This window comes from Balaenoptera musculus, chromosome 1 (assembly GCF_009873245.2).
Source record: "Balaenoptera musculus isolate JJ_BM4_2016_0621 chromosome 1, mBalMus1.pri.v3, whole genome shotgun sequence".
Lineage (NCBI taxonomy): Eukaryota > Metazoa > Chordata > Mammalia > Artiodactyla > Balaenopteridae > Balaenoptera > Balaenoptera musculus.
In genome coordinates, this window is record NC_045785.1 from 150,765,355 (window position 1) to 150,788,400 (window position 23,046).

Sequence of the window (23,046 nt, forward strand, 5' to 3'; positions counted from 1 at the left end):
TAAACTAAGTTCTTCCCTTGCCTTTGAGAGTAATGCTACTCATTTATAAAACTCAGGAATTTTTATTTTTTAAAAAGAATGAGGAACCCTATAATTCCACAGTCCAGATGTAACCAGCCTTAGTTTTTTTCATGCATTTCTTTCAGGCCTTTTCTTTGTATATGTATGTATGTGAACTTGTTTAATGTTTAACTCATATTTAGAACATAGGCGAGAACTCTACAGTGTATCATTTTGGAGCCTGCTTTAACTTTACCATATTAATAATTCTTTAAGACGATTGCTTTTACTGGCCACGTAGTGTTCTATTACACAAATATAGTCTGTTTCTGGACTGGATTTTGTTTTACCCAGTTAAGATAATGAACGTCTTTGTACATACATCTTTGTGCAAGTGTCTGATTAGGAACCATTTGTGTTAGACTTACGGTCATGATAGTCTAGCTTATAGAATTTGGGTTTTTATTGTTCCACACATCTTTAATCTTTTTATCTTGATCCTTCTATTTAATATCATATAAAAGGCAAAAGCTCTTGTGTTCTAGATCATGTGAAACTTTGCTTGACTTAGATGTTAGTTTGGTAACTTATAAACAATAATTATCAGACAGGTTGTTGGAGGTACTAGATTTTAATTCTGTCGTTTAAATTTATCCATAGACTTCAGATGAGACCACAGCAGTTGACATCACTAAAATTCAAGTCAAGAGATGTGAGACAGTGAGAGAAAAGCATGTGCAGAAACTGTCGGATAAGGGAAGCTCACAGAAGGAAAAATCAGTTTTGACACTCCTTCGGGGAGATTTAGACACTTGTAATAGCCAGTTAGCAGAGAAACCAGTGCTCACTACCGTGCCAGACATCACACGGCTCCTGACTAAACGGCCTCCTTCAAAATTACCCCAGAAGACAGAGGTAGAAACCTCAGGGATTGGGGACTTGAAACTGAATGTGAAAGGTGCAACACAGACCTTGGAAAAAAGGGGTAAAGGTGAATGTTTTTTCTAGTGCATTTTGCTTTAGAATTTCAAAATTACCAAGTTTCAGTGACTGCCTGGCAATAATTGGGTTGAATTTCATTTGCCTTTGTATACTGTTCACACAGGTGGGTAGTAATATTTCTGAAAATTCTATTTAAGAAGACAGAAAGACTAGATGAGTTCCTTTTTCGCAACTTAAAATTGCTGTTTATAAAGCTTTGTCTAAAACTTTCCATGGTGCCTTTTCCCTCTCGTTTTGAAGGAGAAAAACACCAGGGAAGCAAAGAGCAGTAGCAAATTCAAGAGGCACTGAAAGGAATTGTTTGAGAGAGAGAGTGTGTGTGTGTGTATACATATATATACACACACACACATGTAGATACATGTGTGTATATATACACGTGTGTGTGTATATATTACGGCCAAGTGTAGTGCAGATTGCTGGTGGATCATTTTCAGTCTGGTTTTCTTTTTTGGTTAGTTGGTTGGTTCGTTTTTTACTTATTTGTGCTGTTTCTATTGCTGAGAAGGAATTTTGATATTCTGAATTATTCTCCATGTAAAAAGGGGATTATTCTAGCTTTTAATCAGATATTTTCTGTCTTGTAGCTAAACCTAAACCTAAAGTGAATGTGAAACCATCTGTGGTTAAAGCTGTCTCATCACCCAGACGGGCCCCAAAACGCAAGGCAGTGGAGGTCCACTCTGCTGTCATTGCAGCTGTGAAACCACTCACCTCCAGCAGTGTCCTGCAGAAAAGCCCAGCGAAAAAAGCAGCTGTGGTAAGAAGTAAATCCAACTCAGTGGTGCTTTAGTCTGTGTGGTAGGAAAGTGGGCAAGATTAAATTCTCTGTTAGCTCTCTCTGTATTATGTGTAATTGTTTCTGTCAATTCCTAAGCATTTTAGTTGTTTAGGTTGTTACTGCATATTATGTTTACAGCTTAAACATTTGCAGTGGCAGGGTGAGGGTTTTTTTTTAACCTAATTAAGATATTTTGCTTAGTTATACCCTCAATCTTTGGATTTATTCTTGGATTCCCAGGCTTAAAGAATGGTTCTAAGAAGGCAGCAAAGAAAATGAATCTGCTCAAATTTAAAAGCCTGACTCTCCCACTGAATTACCTTACTCTCACTTTTGTAGGCTGTTGTCCCACTTCTCTCTGAAGACAAATCAGTCACTGTGCCTGAGACAGAAAAACCTAGAGACAGGTAATACCTTGCAATTCTTTTTAACCAAAATTTAGGCCGCTATTATTGTTTATGCTCTCTAGAGAATAACACTGCTAAATAATTTGAAAAATTTACAGTTTAGCCACATCTAAATAAATCTGCTAAACTTCAAATTAATTGCAGGAAAACATGATATTCAGGGTTGCTGTTCTTTTTTGGTGCTGTTGTTTATATTTTGCCTGTATTATTGAAAACAGTTTTTAAACACCTGTCTGGATTCTCCTTTAAAGGATGAAAATGCTTTATCCCAAATCAGTAAAACAATTCTTTGTTTATGTGTGTCTTCAGAAACAACTCTTTGCTAAATAAAATTCTTTGTGTACCTGAGACTGGGTGGTCCAGCCAACCATTGATGAAGGGCAATTATCTAATAATCCTTTTGGGTTTTTTTTCTTACAGTTTTGTGCTGCCTCCAACCCAGTCCTCTTCAGATCCTTCCCCACCAGAAGTATCTGGCCCTTCCTCATCCCAGGTGGCTGCAAAAACTCGCCGACTCAGCTCTGCCTCAACAGGAAAGCCCCTACTCTCTATGGAGGATGATTTTGAGAAATTAATATGGGAGATTTCAGGAGGCAAATTAGAAGCTGAGATTGACCTAGATCCTGGGAAGGATGAAGATGACCTTCTGCTTGAGCTATCAGAAATGATTGATAGCTGAAGGTGGTAGTAGAACATTTAAAACAAAAAGACTCACCAAAAACTGGACTTAGTTTAATCTATTATAACATTTATCCAAAATGATGATTTCTTTAGTCTAGAATTTTCCCCAAATAAGAAGTATACCTCTGAATTATCCATGTGTGTTCTGGATTCCTTGGAGTCAGATTTTAAAGTCCCTTGATAGTCATTTTGTCCATTTGATGCCATTGTTTAGCATCTTTGAGAAAAAAGTTCTGTCTTACCCCTCTCTCCACAAAAAGACTGAGTGGAAGACCTAAGTGAAAGGGTACAAGAAAACTTAGTGACTCCTTGAGGTGTTTGTCAGTTTTGGCTTTTTTCCCCTTTGTTGTATTATTTCTTTTATGTATTGTCCTAATGTACCTATTGTTACCTGCATTTGAAAAGGATGAAGACAGCTGCTACCATTAAGGACCAAATTTCATGCCACCACTAAACAAAAAAATCCACTCAGTCTGTGTTAAATTGTACATCTTTTTAAAGGTATTTGGAGAATTCAACTAAGCTTTTAGAGACAGCTGAGCAGCTCAGGAAACCTGTAATCTGGACATAACTTTTTGGATGTGATTTTCATGCTTCTACTGCTCTGTAAGCCTCTGAAGAGCAATAGCTGATTTATTATTACTGTAATTTTTAAGGCTTTAAAGTGCCTCAGTGGTCCTCTGAAACTAATTTTCTATTTCTGGGATTCCTTGGACTCTTAATAAGAGATGGTGACATAATGATTACAGGAATTTATTTTTTAGTAAGAAAGTTGTCCCTTCTCTTCTTCAGTACTTGCCACCTTACTAGCATTGAATTATCACAGGGATAAAAATTGGTTAACTTTTAATTTCTAATTCTCCTAACAAACTCCTCTTGCCCAGTATTTATTTGGTGCCCTTTAAACACCTGAGGGGGGCGGAAATGAACTCATTCAAGCTGCCATTATTTATCTATGGACTGTAGCAGTATGCTGAACTGTACTGTAGCAGGGATTATCGAGATGCTCTGGGGGTGTATTGTATACCTTCCAGTTTTCTTCATTTCCGAATTGAATTTTCTTTTCTTGATGTTGGTCTCCTTCATATCACCTCAAGGTTTAGACTGTGAAGGAACAAGTATGATGGGGATAATAGTCCTGAAAGGAGACATACTGTACATAATCAGAAGGAAGAGGAAAGGACCTGCCCATTTTGATATTTTGCTATAGGTGGCCAGTTTTGTTTCTCATAGGGAAATCTGACCCACCTGTCATGTTGGCTCCTAAGGAACTGCTGTTGTAAGCGGCTCATCAAGAGTTGAAGTTCATGTAGCGTTTTTGGGAATATGGAAAAGGAAGAAAGCCACAGGACTGCCCATTCAGTCTTGGGAATATCTGGATGATTCTACACAAGCAAAACTGACTTGAAATTTATGTATAGACACTTCTCTACCAATCCATCTTCAGCTGACTGAATGTTATCTAATAGCCCTTCTCCAAAGCAAGGGTGGAATGTTCTGGTTTCACCACAGATTTTCTACTCATTTCATTTTTGGAATCGGCTTGTAGATTCCAGGTCCCTTTTGTATATAACCTTTATTCTTTTGCTTTTATAAAAATAATTTTGTTTCATATTTAAAGCCCTGTATTAGTCAATGATTCATGTTCAGCATTATTTGAACCATTTGCCATTACAGAAAGAGAAATACTTTATTTGTGTTTTAAATAAAACTGGTGTAGGAAAGTCTTGATGTTATGAGTTAAGTAGTCGTACATCACTTCAGCCTGGGATCTGCCTCAATAGAGGGCCAGTTTCACAGATACTGTTTGTCTTTAGAAACCTTTTACAAAGACATACTGCCAGACTTCTCACAAGTATGCTCAGTTTTAGTTGCATTTGCTTTAGGTAAGAATAAATACTATTATATGTGAGGATTTTTTTCTGACACTGATACTTAGCCATTAGCGTTGTAACTCAAGTAATGTCAGTAAGTTTTTTAAAGGAGAGAGGGTTTAGAAGTGATCTGAGATGGTTCCAACAATTTAGAATTTTCGAGCATGAAGGCATATAAAATTTTTACTTCAGGAAAGTCCAGTTTTTTGTTATGGGAATACATATAAATTTTTAACTTACCAGAGAATATAGATTTTCCCAAATAGTCTAAAAGTAGTCCCCAAAAAGTTGAGTCAACTTTTCACAGAAAGCAGAACAGATTGTGTATTCAGTTTTGAGTGATGATGGTTTTCAATTTTAACAGGAAAAGGGCCCAAATGTTGTAGAATTTGGTCATAGCATAGCCAGAACTTTCAAGATAATTTGCAGCTCATGTATTTGTCTCAATAAATGATCCTTAAAGTTCTGGCCTTAACCTCAAGTTCCAGTGGATCCTCTCACATACGACCAGAACATAGTTTGTTTTCATCTCAACCAATCTTTGGTCGATGTTTAATTATTACAGTTTCAGAAATAAAGCTTGTTCTCTATATTGATCAAAGTTCTATGATCCTTTTCTAAAATTGTGGCTTCATTTTGCCAGAATATTTCTGCAGTTTTTTAAAATATTTGCTTTGAATTTATCAGGAACCAACAGGAACTGTGTAGTCTCCAGTTGCTATGTAGCACCACTTTAAAGTAGCTAACATATATTGAGTACTTATTATGTGCCTCTTAATTCACATACCCGTTTTGACACTAAATCCTACACTGCCTTGGAAGATTACTGCTTTTTATCTCCACTGTAGTGTCACAATCAGTGTGTTCAGATGTAACAGTAAGAAAGTATATTTTTATGTGCAGTTGGGTTTGATTCGTTGAACCTTTCAAGAACTCTTTTTTTCTTAAATTTGGTCTTTGAAAGCTGCTCAGTAAGTCTGTGGAAGTTTCCACAACCTACACATCTAACTGCATTAATAATTCATTCTCCAAACTCTATATGAATTGCAAAATGTTAGAGGCATCAACACAATATACTTGACCATTTTCTTAACATTGTACAATAAAATTGACAGTATAAACAATGGCCGTAAATAAGAATAGCAATTAAAATTTTATATTTTAAAAAATAGGAGTCATAAAATTTACTGAGTGGGCCTATTAGTAAAGTGTGGTTGGATTTAATTGGGTAAGTGTTGCAGAGTCTGAGTCAATCGTGACGAGCAACAGTGGATTATAACTTGGTAATGCCTGTTCCTGGGTTTTTTGGTCTTTAGGATTCTGTGACTGATTTGTGTTCAGATAGGAGTAAAGCAATAGCCTACTGAGTTAAGGGTGTAAACACCCAATATTCAGACTGAAGAATGCAGAGGAGGAAAAATGATTAAGTAAAAGACTACTGTGGGACTTCCCTGGCGATTCAGTGGTTAAGATTCCGCACTTCCACTGTATGGGGCGTAGGTTCGATCCCTGGCTGGGGAACTAAGATCCTGCATGGCGCGGCCAAAAGAAAAAAAAAAGACGACTGTTTGTTGAATAGACAAATGACTGAAATAGGACATTGGATGGATCAAGAACACTCAAAGGAGGAGGGGAAATTTCAAGGGGAAGGAGAAGCTAAATAAGAAGGAACCCTTCCCTGGTTAGGTGTACTTGATTAGTGAGGTCACTTATTTAGGCTGAGAGGTCAAGGAAGGTAGTCAAGTTTAGAAAAGCTGTGAGGAAATGTGAAATACGTTGGCATAACTGCCGCAAAGTGTTTTGGACTGCCTTCCCTTGAAGAGGCTCAAATTAGAACATTATGAATTCTAACCATCATTAAACACTGCTGGCCACTAGGGATAGATTAAGTATAAGGTAAACCCCTGCCTTTGAAATACTTTTAAGGAAAAAGTAACAGGAGTGAAATGGGTACAAGTAATAAATGGATGATGCTGTCTATAGAGGGGATGAGTGAGAAATCAGTGAGTTCAAGACTGGTCAGGGAAGTTTTCCTTGAGGTGTTAGATCTGGAGTTTTGTGTAGCTTAGCAAAGGAGATGATTTGAGCTGCAAACAAAGCCAAATTGAGCAGGTAAGGTTTGTTTTTAGTGACCTCTGACAATCCCGTTGGCATTCTCAGAGTCTGTCTTGTCTCATTCTTGCTCAGTTTGCTGTCAGCTGTTCTTGGCTAAGGAATAAACTGGTCTTTTACAAAGAAAGAAGGATCAATTTTAAATGTGAATCTGAGTCACTCTGTTTCATGAAATCCTCCTGTGCCTTCCCCTTCCCTCCAAAATTAAATTCAAGTCCCTTAGCATAGCATGTAAGGCCCTGTTGTACCAGCCTCTTCCATCACTCACCCTTCATGCTCTACACTAGCAAAATTACTGACAGTCAACTTCCCTTATACACCAATCTGTCTCTAGCTGTTTGCCTTTGTTAATGCTGTCCTCTATTTAAAAGTCTCTTTTCTCCTCTTTTCATTGGCTAATTCCTACACACTCCATGACTTCCAGGTTACCTCTCCCACTACCCTGTTCTCCCTCTCCCCAGACTGGGCTCTGGTGCCTGTCTACTAGACATATACTCTTTGTTTACCCTCATTGTTTTGAAATTGTTTACCTCTCCATCAGCAGAGTATAAACTCCTTGAGATAGAGATTCTTACTAACCTATATATTCTCAGCACCTAGTACAAGTCTGGCACGTAGAAGGTATATTTGTTAGGGCAGAAACAACATACCACAGCCTGGGTGGCTTAAACAACATAAATGTATTTTCTCACAGTTGTGGGTGCTAGAATTCCAAGATCATGGTGTTGGCTAGTTTGGGTTCTTCTGAGGCCTTTCTCTTTGGTTTGCAGATGTTCCCCTTCTCACTGTGTCCTCACATGACGCATGGCCTTCCCTCTGCATGTACATGTCTGCATTTTAATCTCTTGGTAGAAGGACACTAGTCACCTTGGATTAGGGCCCACCCATATGACCTCATTCAACCTTAATTTCCTCTTTAAGGGCCTATTTCCAAATAGTCACATTCTAGAGGTACTGGGGGTTTAGAGCTTCAACACGTGAATTTTGGGGGGCACACTTCGGAAAATAACAAAGCATTCAATAAATACTTGCTGCCCATTTCAAGGGCTGTTGATCTTTGTTAGGCTGCCCCTGTCTCTTCCCAACCCCATTCTTTGTCATGCTTCATTCAGCAAGTTTTGAGGCTCCTGGTTGATACGCAAGAAACTTTAAGCTGAGAGGAAGGATGTTCTTCAATATTCAGAAGGCCTGGAGGTGACTCTTCTCAGGATATGTCCCTTTGGACCAGTGATTCTCAGGGTATGTCTCTGTACCAGTGATTTGCAGATACCTTGGGAATGTCATGAAAATCTCAAATTTTACAAGAACATTATGATTAGTTAGAACAAAAAAAGGGAAACAAATGTCATAGTACTTTCCACTATCTAATAAATTCATTGAATTGGTGATATTCATTCACAAGTTTCAAAATTCAAAATGTGTATAAGGGCATACAGTAAAAATCCTCCCTCCTACTCCTGCCCCAGCTACCCACTTCTCCTCCAAAACCAATGTTCTCAGTTTCTCAGGTATTCTACAGATATTTTAGGCACATATAAGCAAATATACTTCTATATAATATTATATATAAAACATGATATCCTGCACCTTGCTTTTATTATATTTATTATGAACAGTTTTAAATTATGAATTACAAATTCATGACAAATCCTGTTTCACCTATACCCATACCAGCTATCCATCCCCTATTCTGGCCCCCAGGACTGGGGCTAGGGTGAGGCAAGCAAGGTACCTGGGCATAATTTAAGGAAGTGCTCACTCTCAGGGTTGTACTTGTACATGCAAGTGTGACTCCTTAAATTTTACTCCTTAGGCTTGCCCCATCTGAGATCCAGCTCTGCCGGCTCCACTAAATTATTGTGAAGTTAATCTCAAATGTATTCATAGCTTACTTTTTCTCTTACTGTATATTGGATATCTTTTCATAACAGGACACAAAGAACTGCAATTTTTATTATAGTTGCATAGTGTTACACTATATGAACATGCAATAACTGAGCTAGTTCCTATTGATTGACATTTAGGTTGTTTCCCATCTTGGTATTTTAAACAATGCTGCAATGATTATATTATTTCACACATGTAAGTTTGTATGATTAAGTGTCTAGAATTGGAGCTTAATAAGGTATATTACCACCAGTTTTTGATCTTTGCCAACCTAGTGAGGGTAAATGATTTCTCAGTGTAGTTTAGTTTGCATTTCTTTTATAATGAGTGAAGTCTGACCTCTTTTCATACCTTTGAAGACCATTTGTATTTCCTTTGCTATAAAACTGATTGTTCATATCCATTGCCAATTTCTATTTTGGGTCTTTGTGTCAGATTAGAAATGGCTGCAAATTCTTTAATACACCTCCAATAAAGAGGTGGGCTCTATTTTTCCAGCCCTTGAATCTGGCCTGGGGTGTGAACATTATACTAGTTCCAGGCCTGGCCTTAAAGGGTACTGTTAGCTTCAGCTTTGGCTTCTTAGAGCCTTGGGCCCCCATATAATAAAGCATATTCCTCTGCCAGAGAGACCATGTGGTGAGGCCCTGAGGCTATATAGACATGGAGACTGACTCAGGTGGGGCTAGCCTTCTAAATACACATGCCAAGGCCTTGGACACATCTGAAGCAGAAAAATCACCCAGCTGATCCCTGCCCAAACTCTCGACCCACAAAGGTCACAAATTAAAAAAAAAAAAAGAAAAAAGTTTGCTGTTTTAAGCCATTAAGTTTTGGAATATTTCTTACACAGCATTTTTTTTTTCGAGTTCTTTATGTATTAGTAAAATTATCCACTTTTCTGATGTGGTGCAAACATACTTTTCCAAGATCTTCTCATTTTGCTTATTATGGTGGCTTTTTAGTGATGCAAAACTTTATAATTTTTATATAATTGAATGTATTACTTTTCTTTTAAAAACCAGCTAGAGCATACAATTGAATAAAAGACAATTTTTCAGACCGAGAGAGATGAAATATCTATGATTAAACTGGATGAACTAGAAAGAAGAAACTAAAAACCACAGAAAATTTAAAACTTCTCAAAGACTCAAAGGAAAGTTTGAACAAATAGAAAGCCATCATGTACTTAGATTTTTAAAAATTAATTCTAAGTTGTTCTAGATTTAATGTAATCACAGTAAAAATACCAAAAGGATTTTTTAAAATTAGATAAGCTTATTCTAAAGTTTTAAAGGAAAACCAGAATAACTAGGAAAATTCTATGTACTTCTAGTCCTACCAAATAAGAAAATATTATAAAGCTACAATACTTATAACAGTGATACTAGTCTATAAATAGACACTAAAATCAACTGAACAAAATATAAACGCTATACATAAAAACACATACCTAGGGGACTTCCCTGGTGGCGCAGTGGTTAAGCATCCGCCTGCCAATGCAGGGGACACGGGTTCGAGCCCTGGTCCGGGAAGATCCTACATGCGGCTGAGCAACTAAGCCTGTGCGCCACAACTACCGAGCCTGCACTCTAGAGCCCTCGAGCCACAACTACTGAGGCCCACGCACCTAGAGCCTGTGCTCTGCAACAAGAGAAGCCACTGCAGTGAGAAGCCCGCGCACTGCAACAAAGAGTAGCTCCCGCTCGCCGCAACTAGAGAAAGCCCGCGTGCAGCAATGAAGATCCAATACAGCCAAAAATAAATTTAAAATAAATAAATAAATAAATACATTAAACAAACAAAAAAAACACATACCTACACACACACATACACTTGGTATATCATAAAAGTGGCATTTAAAATTGAATGAGGAACAAAGGATTATTTTTTTGTAATAGTGATGGACAACTGGGTAGCCACCTAGAAATTTTTTAAGTTATATCAGTTCTAGGATATACTGGGATAAATTCTAGATGGATCAAAGATTTAAATGGAAAAGGACAAAATCATTAAGAAAAAAATAGTAAATCTCTTCTCATGAGTTGTATAATCAGTCAAATGATTGGTTATAGAGATCAATCCTTAAAAGTTTAGAAATCATGACTTCAGAAACAGGAAAATGCAAAAACAAGTAGCTAAGCATCTCTACATCTGAGATGGGATAGGTATACTGGTATGTTCTAGTCACACTGTCTTCAAATTCAGCAAATCTCAACTTTACTCCACGCACATCATGACCCTCTATTTGGTTTGGGGGGTGGTTAAAAAGAAATAATTATTCCGTGTGTTTCCTAGCTCTCTCTTTTTTTATTTTTATTTATTTGGTTGCACTGGGTCTTAGTTGTGGCAGGCAGGCTCCTGAGTTGTGGCTCTCCAGTTCCTTATTTGCAGCATGTGAACTCTTAGTTGCAGCATGCATGTGGGATCTAGTTCCCTGACCAGGGTTTGGACCCGGGCCCCCTGCATTGGGAGCATGGAGTCTTATCCACTGTGCCACAAGGGAAGTCCCATCTAGCTGTTTTTAAAAAATCACTTTCATATCCTTTGATCTCACATTTTTATGAGGTTGCCATTAATATTATCCTCATTAAACAGAAGGCCTTGAAACTGAGCAGGACCCTGTGAGGCCTTCCAGGGGACAGACCCCCTTGTATCTCCTGCCTCTTGTTTATAGAAAAGCTTTAACCTCCTAGGACTTCCCTGAGTTTCTAAGAGTAAATTTAATCAGAGAAGTGAGAAAATGCAGAAACAAAGGAAAACAGTCAAGCAAGACAAAATAATGATAGTTTAGCCATAAAACAAAGTCAAGGGCTATAGATAATATCCTGAGCCATATCCTTCTGTTGTTTTTCAGTTACCAAAACAACTAAGAAGCTAACTGCATCTTGACCATGAACACCTAGCCTCCAGACCACCTGGAGCCTGAGGATTGATAATGCTAACCCCTGTGACCTCATGTGGTTACCTCAACACCCAGAGAATTGTGCATGAGCTGATCGTGTACCTGCAAGCCTCTCCCTTACATTGTCTTTAAAAATCCTTTCCTAAAAGCCACTGGGGAGTTTGGGTCTTTTGAGCATGAGCTGCCTGTTCCCCTCGCTTGGCCTCACAATAAACGCTGTACTTTCCTTCATCACAAACCAGCGTCAACAGCTTGGCTTTACTGCTCCTCCAGTGAGTGGACCTAAGTTTGGTTTGGTAACAACCTCAGTTAAACAAGTTAGGATTTTGCTACTTGCCCTAAGTGGTGTCCCCTTTGACGGGCCCCTTCAACTCTGAGCTTCAGTTTCCTTGTCTATAAAATGGGTATTCCAATTAAATGAAATTTCTGCCAGCCCACAACATAACCTAACAAATTCCAACTCCTCCCCTTCCAGCTGTGTTACCCAGGAAAAGATAAGGTCAAACACTGAGACCTTAATGTGTACACATGTATACTACTACTTCATTGAATCTTTAACCCCATGAGGAAGGAACTTTCTTTTTTGGTTGCGCCAGGTCTTAGCTGCGGCCGGCAGGCTCCTTAGTTGCGGCATGTGAACTCTTAGTTGCGGCATGCATGTGGGATCTAGTTCCCTGACCAGGGATCAAAGCCGCAACCCCTGCATTGGGAGCCTGGAGTCTTAAACCCCTGCACCACCAGGGAAGTCCCCGAAGGAACATTTTTATCTCCACTTTGGTAACAACTAAGCCAAGACATGGCAAGGCTGAATAACTTTTTTTTTAAATAAATTTTTGTATTTATTTTAATTTTGGCTGTGTTGGGTCTTCATTGCGGTATGCTGGCTTTCTCTGGTTGCAGGGAGCGGGGGCTGCTCTCCATTGCGGTGCACGGGCTTCTTGTTGCAGAGCCAGGGCTCTAGGCTCGCGGGCTTCAGTAGTTGCAGCACGCAGACTCAGTAGTTGTGGCTCACAGGCTCTAGAGCGCAGGCTCAGTAGTTGTGGCGCACGGGCTTAGTTGCTCCGCGGCACGTGGGATCTTCCCGGGCCAGGGCTCGTACCCGTGTCCCCTGCATTGGCAGGAGGATTCTCAAACACTACGCCACCAGTGAAGTCCAAGGCTGAATAACTTATTCTTGGTCACACACTATAACAGTGCCAGATTTGAGGCCAGAAATCAGACTTCAGGCTTTTCACGCTACATAGATCTTCTGTTGCCACCTTACAATAACTCCTCACAAAGTTGATGAGAGTTGAATCGGTTACTGGAGCAAACCAGAGCATCTGGCTTTTGAATTCGGATTGTCTGTGGCCGAAAGTGTCAGCTGTGGGAGCCCTGAGTTTGGGCTTCTTGCGGCCCTACCCTGTCCAACACAACGCTGCTATCAAGCCTAAATTCCAGGGAAATAGGCCTTAGAAAAAGCACTAAACCAACCTATTTCACAGACAGAGGTACGCAATGGGACGATCTGGCTCTTAAAGCCGACTCAGAAAATGAAGTCGCGATGGCCAAGCGCTGTGCACCTCCTCCCGCCAGCCGCCGCACAACCGAAGCCGCTACGCGCCTCCTCCAGCCTCCCTTTAGGTGGCGCTGTAGGACCAACCCACGTTCCAAAATGCAGTCGCCGCAGTTGCTACAAAGCACCGAGACAAGCGGAGCCCGTGGCTAGAGAGGTATTTCCCAGGAGCCTCCCAGGTCGCCCCGCGAGCACCATGCACTTCCGCTTCCGGCTCTTTATTCCGGAAGTTGCTTTTTGAGGTAGTGTGCGGGATAGTGTGGTCTTTGTGAGCTTCCACCATGGCGTACCGGGGCCAGGGCCAGAAGGTGCAGAAGGTGATGGTACAGCCAATCGTATCCTGCTCGGGATGTGAGAAGGAGGAGGTTCGGGCCAGGAAATGGGGGGGCGAAGGAGCAGACGGAGCAGGCCAGAGGGAGCGGAGTCCGGCCCCTCATCCCATGAGCCCCTGGGGCGGCCGAGACTGGGAGAAAGCGCGGGTAGTTGAAGAAGCAGTTATGGGTGGGAGGTGGGCTTGGCGGACCCCTGCGGTGGGAAATGCAGGAATGGCGGGGGTGAGCCGTTGGAAGACAACCTTAGTTAAGTACTCAGTGAAAGCGGGAGTTATTGGTCTCGTGCCCGAGGACGATGTCGGCGCCGAAGAAACTCAAGGAGAATGAGAGTGGGAGGGGATTCATTTACAGTGTTTAGGGACCCCCAAATGGGTGCCTAGTTGGGCACTTTGCATAGGCACAGACGTCGCGTTCAGAAAAGTGAGATGGGGGTAGGATTGACCAGTTCCAGGAAGCAGAGTCTATGCTATACGTGTATTTTTTCCTTAACTACTGCTGCAGAATCTCATCTTCAGATACTTGCAAAATGTAAGTTGTTTGTTGTTAACTGTTTCATAATTACTTTTTAAGTTAAAGGTGAATTTATTTGGCTGTTTGTTTCATCCTGTCTGATCATTGTTCTAGAGTTAAAAGTAGATGAAACTGGAGATTGCGAGGGTTAATTACTTTACAAGACCAAAATTACTAATTTCAAAAAGTAATTATTGGATGACATGACAGTGGTAATTGGGTACTTCTGTTGCAGTGGGTATGGCCAGAACATTGGAACCTTTCCCCCTTCCCTTTAGGATGAGACACTGGAAGAAAAATAAAGTCGGCTTTAAACTAGGTCATAAAGTCATGCGTTTAGCACTTTGCGGGGTGGGGGACACACTTATATATATAGGAAAGACACAAAAAAGGAAGACAGGAAGGATAGGTTCAGAGGATTTAGTGGCAGCCTTCTTTCCTTTGAGGGGATTTTTAGCAACTCAGAATTTGACTTGACAAGGCGGAGTATTTATCTCTGAAAGAAAATGTGGCTCCTGTTGTTCTGACAAACTTTAGTGTGTGACAACACAATTGAAAAACAGATTAATTTCAAGCTTTTGTAATTTTTAATCACAGGAATTGAGGGTCCCCCTCCTGATTATTAGGTGTGAGACATAGAGAACGAGTACCTAGAGAAAGCTGTCTTGGAGCTGGATTTTGCTATAGCAGATAAGAAAGAAGCCCTTTTAAATGCTATCCTGTCACAAATTTTCACTCTAAATGTATAGAGACTAGAAGCAGTGGAAATATGATTGAGTCCTAAGTTCACAGGAAAATTATTAACTTAGTTCCAATATAACATTTATTGAGAATGTTTCTTGATAAGTAATTAGTCTTGGCTTTTATTTGTTAAAGTATTTTTAGGAGCCATGTTTGTCTGTTGTTTGACCAAAGTGGTTGGATTTTATTTACTTATTTCTTAACATTTCTATTTTTGTTGATTATTTCAGAGATCTCGGATTCAGGTGTGGCTTTATGAGCAAGTGAATATGCGGATAGAGGGCTGTATCATTGTGAGTACCCAAGATATTTTATCTCAGAGCAGTTTGTTCATAGAAAAAGATTTACCAAAAGATAGCCAGCAGAGTGATATACAAAAAGTCAAAGACCCAACCCACGGAAAGTTCTTCAGGACCCACTATCCTTGTCTCATTGTTCTGCTTGATAGGGATTAGGTAATTCATAAAAGAGAGGGAAAATTACTAGAAAATTATTTAAACAACAGTATTAGTCTTTAAAGGAGGGGTCAAAAGAAATAAAATGGGGGGGGGGAGATGGGATTAATGGAGTATTAGTTCTGGGTTAGGTGATACCTGAATAGAACTGGGTGGGGTTAGTTAAATAAGATGTCCACGATGGCAGAATAGCCTAAATAGTGTTGTTAAAAAGGAAGATATGGATGGAAGTGTTATGCTACAACTCTGGTATTTCTTTTAGACAGTGTAGATTCCATCAATAATCTCCCCTTCCCTGTTTACTAGTTGAAAAACAAGCACGGTGGTTGGTGGTGATAGTGCCTTGTGGGGAACATGGGAAGAGTTAATTCATATATGTACATGCACTATATTGAGCACGTTATAAAAGATAAGGGAAATGGCTGTTTGGCATAGTTAATGAAATCTTAAGTCCCAAAGGTTCCAAAAGTAATTTGAAGTACATTCCATCTTCCTTTATTTAAAAAGAGGCTTAGGGAGTTTCCTGGTGGCCTAGTGGGTAGGGTTCCGGGCTTTCACTGCCGTGGCCCGGGTTCAATCCCTGGTCGGGGAATTGAGATCCTACAAGCCGTGCGGCGTGGCCAAAAAAAAAAAGGCTTAGGACGGGGAGGTGGTGTTTCAGCTAAAAGATCAATGGAGAGGTGAGTTTCTGAAGTTAGCATCTCTACATATAGCCATTTTCATTTAGAATGGTTTGGATATGATCTTACGTGAAGATGACAGTCAATTGGCTTATTTTTCTAGGGTTTTGATGAGTATATGAACCTCGTATTAGATGATGCAGAAGAGATTCATTCTAAAACAAAGTCAAGAAAACAACTGGGTAAGACTATAGATGGCCTTAAAGAATTGTAGAAATTTTTATTCACTTGTAGAATTGAATTGCAACTCATTTCATGTTTAAATTTAGTTTGCATTTGAGAAGTTATTATTTGGGAGAGAAATATACTCTTGAAATCATCCTTTGCCACTTATTCTTTACCCCACTCCATTTTTGCTTTTGTCTCTCCACTCAGAGAGCTCTCACAAAGGTTACCAAAGACTAATGGTGTTAAATCTAATGGTCCTCATTTTATTGAGCTCTAAGCAGCATTTGGCTCTGTGATACTATAGTCAGGTTTTCGCTTTTCATTACTAGTTGTTCCTTTTTCAGACTTTTATATATTCATTCTTTAGGACCCAGCCATTAACTGTTGGAGTTGCTCAAGTCTTGGTTCTAGGTCCTCCTGTCATTCAGTATTATTTTCCTAGGCACTCAAGACTGCACCTTAAATTGCATTTATATGTTGACTTCCAAATTTGCATTTGTAGTTCTAGACTTCTCTGAGCCTACTCAACGTTTCTACCTGGATGTCTCAAAGGCTCCTCAAAGTTAGCATATCAGAAATCAAACTCAGTTCCAACCCCTCACACACTATTTAGAGCTATTTTAGTGTTCTCTGCCATACTGAATGGCACCAGTTCTATTCAGTTTGCTAATAAATTTCTCTGCAACTACCTCAGCCCCCTCCAGCTTGCTCTGCAGGCTCCTGTCATCTTTTATTTAAAACACTAATCTGAACTTGTCATCTCTTTGCTAGAAATCCTTCAATGGCTTCTTATTGCTCATAGGATAAGGACATCTTTAATGTATCCTTCAAGGTCCTTCATGATCTGGCCTTATCTCCCTCTGCTCATTTTGTATCACTTTGCACTTCATTTTCTGAGCTTCACCCACACTTCTTTCAATTCTTGGAATCTGCACATTTGTCCCATCATAAATCTTTGTATATGCTGTCACCTGTTTCTTGGGACTCAGATCAAATGTCACTTCCTGCCAGGGTTTGGTTTTGTTTTGCTTGGGGTGGGGATTGATGAAGGGTGTGCTGTGCTGAGTTTGTAGTAAAATATTCATTACTGGGATTATTAATGTCTCTGCCACTGGACCACATGCTGCATTAGTGCTTGAGTCCTGTCTTTTTTGTTCCCTAATATGCTCAGTGCCTAACTCAGTGCATGCCACATAGTAGAAATTTTAAAATATTTGAACAGTGAAGGCAATTTCTTAACCCACGTTCGTTAGGATTCATGGCTTCATCAAGACCTACTGAATCATTTCTGTTAAAACTCTATTAACTTGAGGTTTATTTAGGCATTTTGTCTTTAATTGTTTAATGCCCCACTTCAGAGCTCACTGGTATTTTTATCAGTGGTGGGTTTCAGGTGCCTCTTTCTTCCAGTCCTTGAGGATTCTCTTGAGCCTATACTAGCTATGTGGAAAGTAGATTCTAAGGAGTGGTATAATGTTTTGCTTTGCTTTTTCCTGCTTAGGCTATTTTTGTGAAAGCCTGGATTTTTCAAATTTAAACATGTCTTGCCAGGAAGGCCAAGCTAACCTTACTGATGTTATTTATAAATTATTTGCAAAGTGTTGATTTCCCATGGTAATATCCACCCTGTAGAACAGATTAATATTACCTGTTGTAGAAGCCTGGGAAAGTGAAACAATTTAATTGCTATTGGTGTTGATTAGCATTTCTCAAACCATTTTACTGAACACCAGTGTTCCTGAAGATATTTATAGATATTTCTCAGGAAAAAAGTTTTCTCTGCTCAAATAAGTTTAGAAAATGTTAGGTAAAACTTAAACAAGTTTGTGTATCTCAGGATGAAATCTATTGTATTAAGAACTGTAAGAAAGGGGTTATAGTAAATATGCTGCATTTCCTAAAAAAACTAATTTCTCAACTTCTACAAACTCAGAGCATTAGGAAATGTTGGGGTAGTTGACTTAGTCTACAGAAACTACTTTTCGTAAAATAACATTTCTCAACCTTCATTAGGTTATTGTTGGAAAAGTGCATATGGTCTAATATGCACAACCTTTCAATATATGAATATTGGAAAATGTCACATACCTTCACAAGAGAGAAAGCATTTTCAAAATCACTCAAGAATGATCTGAAAGCTGGTTACAAAGTTGTCTGAGTGGCTATTAATAGCTTTTTTTTTTTTTTTAATTTTGTGTTGCAGGTCGGATCATGCTAAAAGGAGATAACATTACTCTGCTCCAAAGTGTCTCCAACTAGAAATGATCAGTGAAGTGAGAAATTGTTGAGAAGGCAATACAGTTTTTTTAGGTGTGCTTTGTTAGAAGTGTAGTTCTAAAGCATTTATTCATATTGTTTTGCTCACCTTTATGTTATTACCAGATGACAATAAATGCTGTGGGATTGTTTTTATTAAAATTTTTACATTGTTTTCTTTTATCCAGGTGTAGAGAGTTTTTACACAATGGCACCATTAGCTGTTAGTATTTATTTTAAGGTTTTCTGAAGATGGCACTTGTCCTGGGCATTTGCTTTTCACAGAACTGGGATCTGTAGATTCTTAAGGCAAAGAGTAGGAATTCTACCTGACATGTAATCTTCTGATACTGGGTGGTGGAGAAGGGGAGTGTTCACAAAAGTAAAGATCATGGTGCCAATATATGTCTTCATCATCAGTTCTAATTCTGAATGCTGGGACACAAGGGTTTCTAACTACAATAGGTTGGGGACATTATAGTAGCTCAGTATTTGCTTAGCACTCTCTTAGAGTTATTGTGTAAGGCCTTTGTGAATTCTTTTATCACTAAGGTCAGAATGTGAGAAGTATTTGGATATAGGCAAAGAATGAAAGTTTGTTAAAAAGGAGCTCTGTTAAGAGTTAACTGGAGGGAGACTTTGTGAGATTGGTAACCTGAAAAAGACCCACAGGCAACACTGGTAAGTTGTTGTTAGGCAGAACAATAGTATGTTAGTTGGGGAAACACCTCTTCTATTCTTATCTCCAAGAATTTTGGTTCTTCCTCCAGTAATTGCTTATTTCCTAATTGAATTATGTGGTCAGTTCTCTCTTGCCCCAATATCTCAGTGTTGTTCTAGTTAGAATTCTGTTAAATGGTTACAGAGCATCTGCTATTAGTTGAATATATACAGTGAAACAGACTGACAAACATAGCTTCAATACCACGTGCTAAGTGTTATTTAAGTTGAATCTTGAAAGATGAATAAGGCCTACCTTAAATTCTGGTAATGGGCAGTATTATTAAGGGTAAGTAAGGAAGAAGCAAAATGTCCAGTTCCTGCTTTTCCAAGTGCCTATGAGGGAGATACAGAACTTTTCTTTAAACTGAGTAAAACAATCACTTCATGAGACAGAGGAGATTTGTTGGTGAGTGTAGAAATCAGTCCAGCTTAGAACTTGGCATTCTAGCTGTTCCACTCCATTTGAACTTGTGCCTTTTTGGTCATATTTTGAAATAAAGGGCTGCTTTAGCTCTTTTAACATATTTGAGTTTGAAATTCAATTGAACCTGCTACAGCATGCAAAGAAAACATTGGGCAGCAGAGGGAGTTGCAGTCCTGAGACTGCTTCAGCCTTTCTGGTGAAAAGCTTTTTGAGAGCAGAGCAAAGACCTCCCTGCAGCTTTCATGGCACCAAAATAGCTGGGAAGCAGGATAAAAACTGGAGCAGTATAATCCCTAAGAAAACCTGCTGGCTGCTTTTTCCATTTCCCTGTATGGCCTTTCTGACCTGGCTGCCCTATGTAAGCAAAGCTGTGCCTGCTGTGGCTTATCCTGAATGGATCAAGACATGGAAAGATCTATTTTTGACAGAACAAGTGGTGATAGTGAGAAATAAGGTACAGTGAACTCTTAAAATTGAGCTCTGTATTTAGAAATCTCTGCTTGCTTTCCTGCTGTACTGGAAGCCTGTGGTGTTTACTTTTTGAGTTGTACTTTTCCACAATCTGGAGATCTTTTCTTCCAACCAGAATTTGTATTACAGAAGGAGTTGCTGTCTGCTTCATTAAGGTTATTAAAACATGCTGCTGGGAAGCTGCTCTTGTTGGCAGCCCTTGGTATGTGAGGGGTTATTTTTCTGGAATGGCTGTTGGTTTCTGAAGGGGTCTTGCTAACCACCCATGAACTCTCTTGTAACATTCTTGAAGTGAGGGGTGGGAGGAGAATCAGGCTCCGAAAAGTAAGTGCTGATTCGGGCCTGGTGTTCTGTTAGTAGTAGGGAGAAAGAAGGATAAGAATAGTTTGAAAATGCTAGAATTTTGTATATGCAGGCACCAAATATTATTGTATCACATTTGTCAATTTCAAGATTAGAGAGTGGATCTCTGTCTAATTTGGGTTAAGGCATTATTAGCCAGGAAGTGTCACGGGCATTTCCTGGGGAAAACCTAATAGCACCATCTCATGTTAACTGGATGACACAGGATCTTTTCCCTAATTAATTATTCCTATTAGAACTGATCATAACCACATACTTGTGGCATGCTTTTTTGAGGGGATGCTTGGTAAAACTTAAGGTGGCATGAGAACTTAAGTCTGTTACTACTTAGAATTTAATTTTAATTTAAAAATTATATCCAGTGGAATTTTTAAATATTAAAAAGCATTAGCTTAATACACGTTTATGATCAAATGTAAACTATACAGAAATATACAGAGCAGAAAACAAAAGTCCCTCCTTTTCCCATCAGTGTTCTCCATAAATAACCACTGTTAACAGGTGCTTTCTGAACTCTTTACAGGTATGTATAGCTTGGTTTGATTCTCATTTTGGTATTTAAAATTTCTTTTAGGTAAAATTTTTAATTTTGGTAAAATACACATAATATTTACTATCTTAACCATCTTATTTATTTATTTTATTTTTTTGGCCGTGCTTCGCGGCTTGCGGGATCTCAGTTCCCCAACGAGGGAACCTCTGCCCCCTGAAATGGAAGCGTGGAGTCCTAAACACTGGACCGCCAGGGAAGTCCCTATCTTCACCATTTTAAAGTGTACAGCTCAGTAGTGTTAAGTATATTCACATGGTTATGCAACCAATCTTTAGAACTTTTTTATCTTGCAAAAAACAAACTGTACCTATTAAGCAACAACTTAACCATCCCTCCCCTCAGCCCCTGGATTTGATTTTTTGTTTCTGAGTTTGATTAGGTACCTCATATAAGTGGAATCATACAATATTTGTCTTTTTGTGACTGACTTATTTCACTTAGCATAATGTCCTCAAGTTTCATCCATGTAGTAGAATGTGTCAGGATTTCCTTCCTTTCTAAGGCTGAATAATATTGCATGTATATATACCACATTTTGTTTATACATTTAACTGTCGATAGACATTTGGGTTGCTTCCACTTTTTGACTTCTGTAAATAATGCTGCTGTGAATCTTCGAGACCCTGCTTTCAGTTCTTTTGAGTATATTCTCTGTAGATTTTTGAGTAACCATCATACTGTTTTCCACAGCGGCTTTACCATTTTACTTTCTCATCAACAGTGCACAAAGGTTGCAGTTTCTTCACATCCTTGGCAAAACAACTTTTTTTTTTTTTTAAGAGAAGTCTGTGACTTTATTGGCCGAGCAGGCTACTTGAAGGGGTTGAAGCCAGAGGAGTGACCCCGATGCCAGCCTGGCTGTGTAGGTGATTGAGAACTCAGGCTTGATTCCACCTGGTTGAAGGTCTTGACCTTGTAGACGCCCACCATGCTGGCCACCATCTCAGGCAGGATGATGATGTCCTGCAGGTGCATCTTTACCACCTCAGGCGTCTCCTTGGGCAGTGCCTCCTTCTTGGCCTTGCACTGGCGCTTTAGCAGGGTGTGCTGCTTCCTTGGCAGTCCTGGTTCAGCAGTAGCTGGGTGCTGTACAGCTGTACCAGCTGCTTGTAGGACATGTCCTACAAGGTCCACGCTGCTGTAGGTGAAATTGCAAAAGGTCTGCTGCTTCTGCTCCATTTCTGCCATCTTGTCAATTCTTCAGAGAGGTAAAACTTCTGTTTTTGATAGCAGTCATCCTAATGGTTGTGAGGTTGTAGTTTTGATTTGTATTTCCATAATGATTAGTGATGTTGAGCATCTTTTCATACGTTTATTGGTCATTAGCTTGTCTTCTTTGGAGAAATGTCTATTCAAGTCCTCTGCCTATTTTTAAACAGTTTATTTTTTTGTTAATTTGAAGGAGTTCTTTACATATTCTGGCTTAAATAAATGATTTGCAAATATTTTCTCCCATTCTGTGGGTTGCCTTTTCATTCTGTTCATTGTCTTTTGATACACAGAATTTTTAAATTTTGATGTAATCCAGTTTATCTGTGTTTGCTTTTGTTGCCTTTTTTTTTTTTTTGGCCTTGCCGCAACTTGTGAGATCTTAGTTCCCCGACCAGGGATGGAACCCAGGCCCTTGGCAGTGGAAGTGCAGAGTCCTAACCACTGGACCGCCAGGAATCCCCAGCTGCTTTTTTAGTGTCATAGGTATTTTTATTTATTTATGCACACATACTCTTTGCAGTTCCGCTGTTATCAACAAAACTTGCACGTAGTTCCATGTTAAACAGCGATGATGTATTCCATTATATGAGTCTCTCAATTTAAGTAATCACACCCTATTGATGGGTATTTTAGGCTGTTTCTCATTTTTTACCATTAATGAACGTCTTCATGCCTGTTTTTGTCCACTTAACATTTTCTGAGATGAATTCTTAGAAGTGGAATTGCTAGATCAAAGGATATACACATTAAAAAAAAATTCTATAGGTACTTCTAAATTGCCTTCCAAAGTACATGTGAGAAAACTGTCTTCCTCATACTAGGCAACCGTTAGGCAGCAGCTTTAATGAAAATCACAGGCTTATTGTGAGGATACTATGAAATAATAATTGCCAACATCCTAAGGATGCCAGAATACAAAAATGGAAAAAATTTGGCCTTTGATGACTTTTGAAC

The 23,046-nt window shown here is 39.2% G+C and overlaps 2 protein-coding genes and 1 pseudogene across 15 annotated transcripts in view; 2 read left to right on the forward strand and 1 right to left on the reverse strand.

The window, feature by feature from the left end:
- Positions 1-4,602, forward strand: part of ZC3H11A (zinc finger CCCH-type containing 11A) — a 41,040-nt gene extending 36,438 nt beyond the window's left edge. For 11 of the 14 annotated variants that reach the window (XM_036842051.1, XM_036842070.1, XM_036842037.1 and 8 more), the window contains 4 exons: positions 661-991; positions 1,590-1,762; positions 2,123-2,190; positions 2,611-4,602. In XM_036842051.1, the coding sequence (XP_036697946.1) occupies positions 661-991; positions 1,590-1,762; positions 2,123-2,190; positions 2,611-2,869 (831 nt within the window). In that variant the 3' untranslated portion in view covers positions 2,870-4,602. The remainder of the gene's footprint in view (positions 1-660; positions 992-1,589; positions 1,763-2,122; positions 2,191-2,610) is intronic. The other 3 variants (XM_036842061.1, XM_036842064.1, XM_036842056.1) reach the window with 1 other exon arrangement.
- An 8,811-nt stretch (positions 4,603-13,413) lies between these two features.
- On the forward strand, positions 13,414-18,503 carry SNRPE (small nuclear ribonucleoprotein polypeptide E). Its single transcript, XM_036833161.1, has 5 exons — positions 13,414-13,539; positions 14,038-14,064; positions 15,018-15,080; positions 16,026-16,104; positions 18,294-18,503. The coding sequence occupies exons 1-5, from the start codon at positions 13,486-13,488 to the stop codon at positions 18,347-18,349; spliced, it is 279 nt and encodes a 92-aa protein (XP_036689056.1). The 5' UTR covers positions 13,414-13,485; the 3' UTR covers positions 18,350-18,503.
- A 3,096-nt stretch (positions 18,504-21,599) lies between these two features.
- Positions 21,600-22,195, reverse strand: LOC118906645 (annotated as a pseudogene).
- Positions 22,196-23,046: the final 851 nt, after the last annotated feature.

Bases quoted from the DNA above. Each gene is read 5' to 3' on its own strand.
- SNRPE (XM_036833161.1), top strand. From the start codon at position 13,486: ATGGCGTACCGGGGCCAGGGCCAGAAGGTGCAGAAGGTGATGGTACAG. The intron at 15,081-16,025 runs GTGAGTACCCAA...TTATTTTTCTAG, and splicing joins GGATAGAGGGCTGTATCATT to GGTTTTGATGAGTATATGAA. The intron at 16,105-18,293 runs GTAAGACTATAG...TTTGTGTTGCAG, and splicing joins AAAGTCAAGAAAACAACTGG to GTCGGATCATGCTAAAAGGA.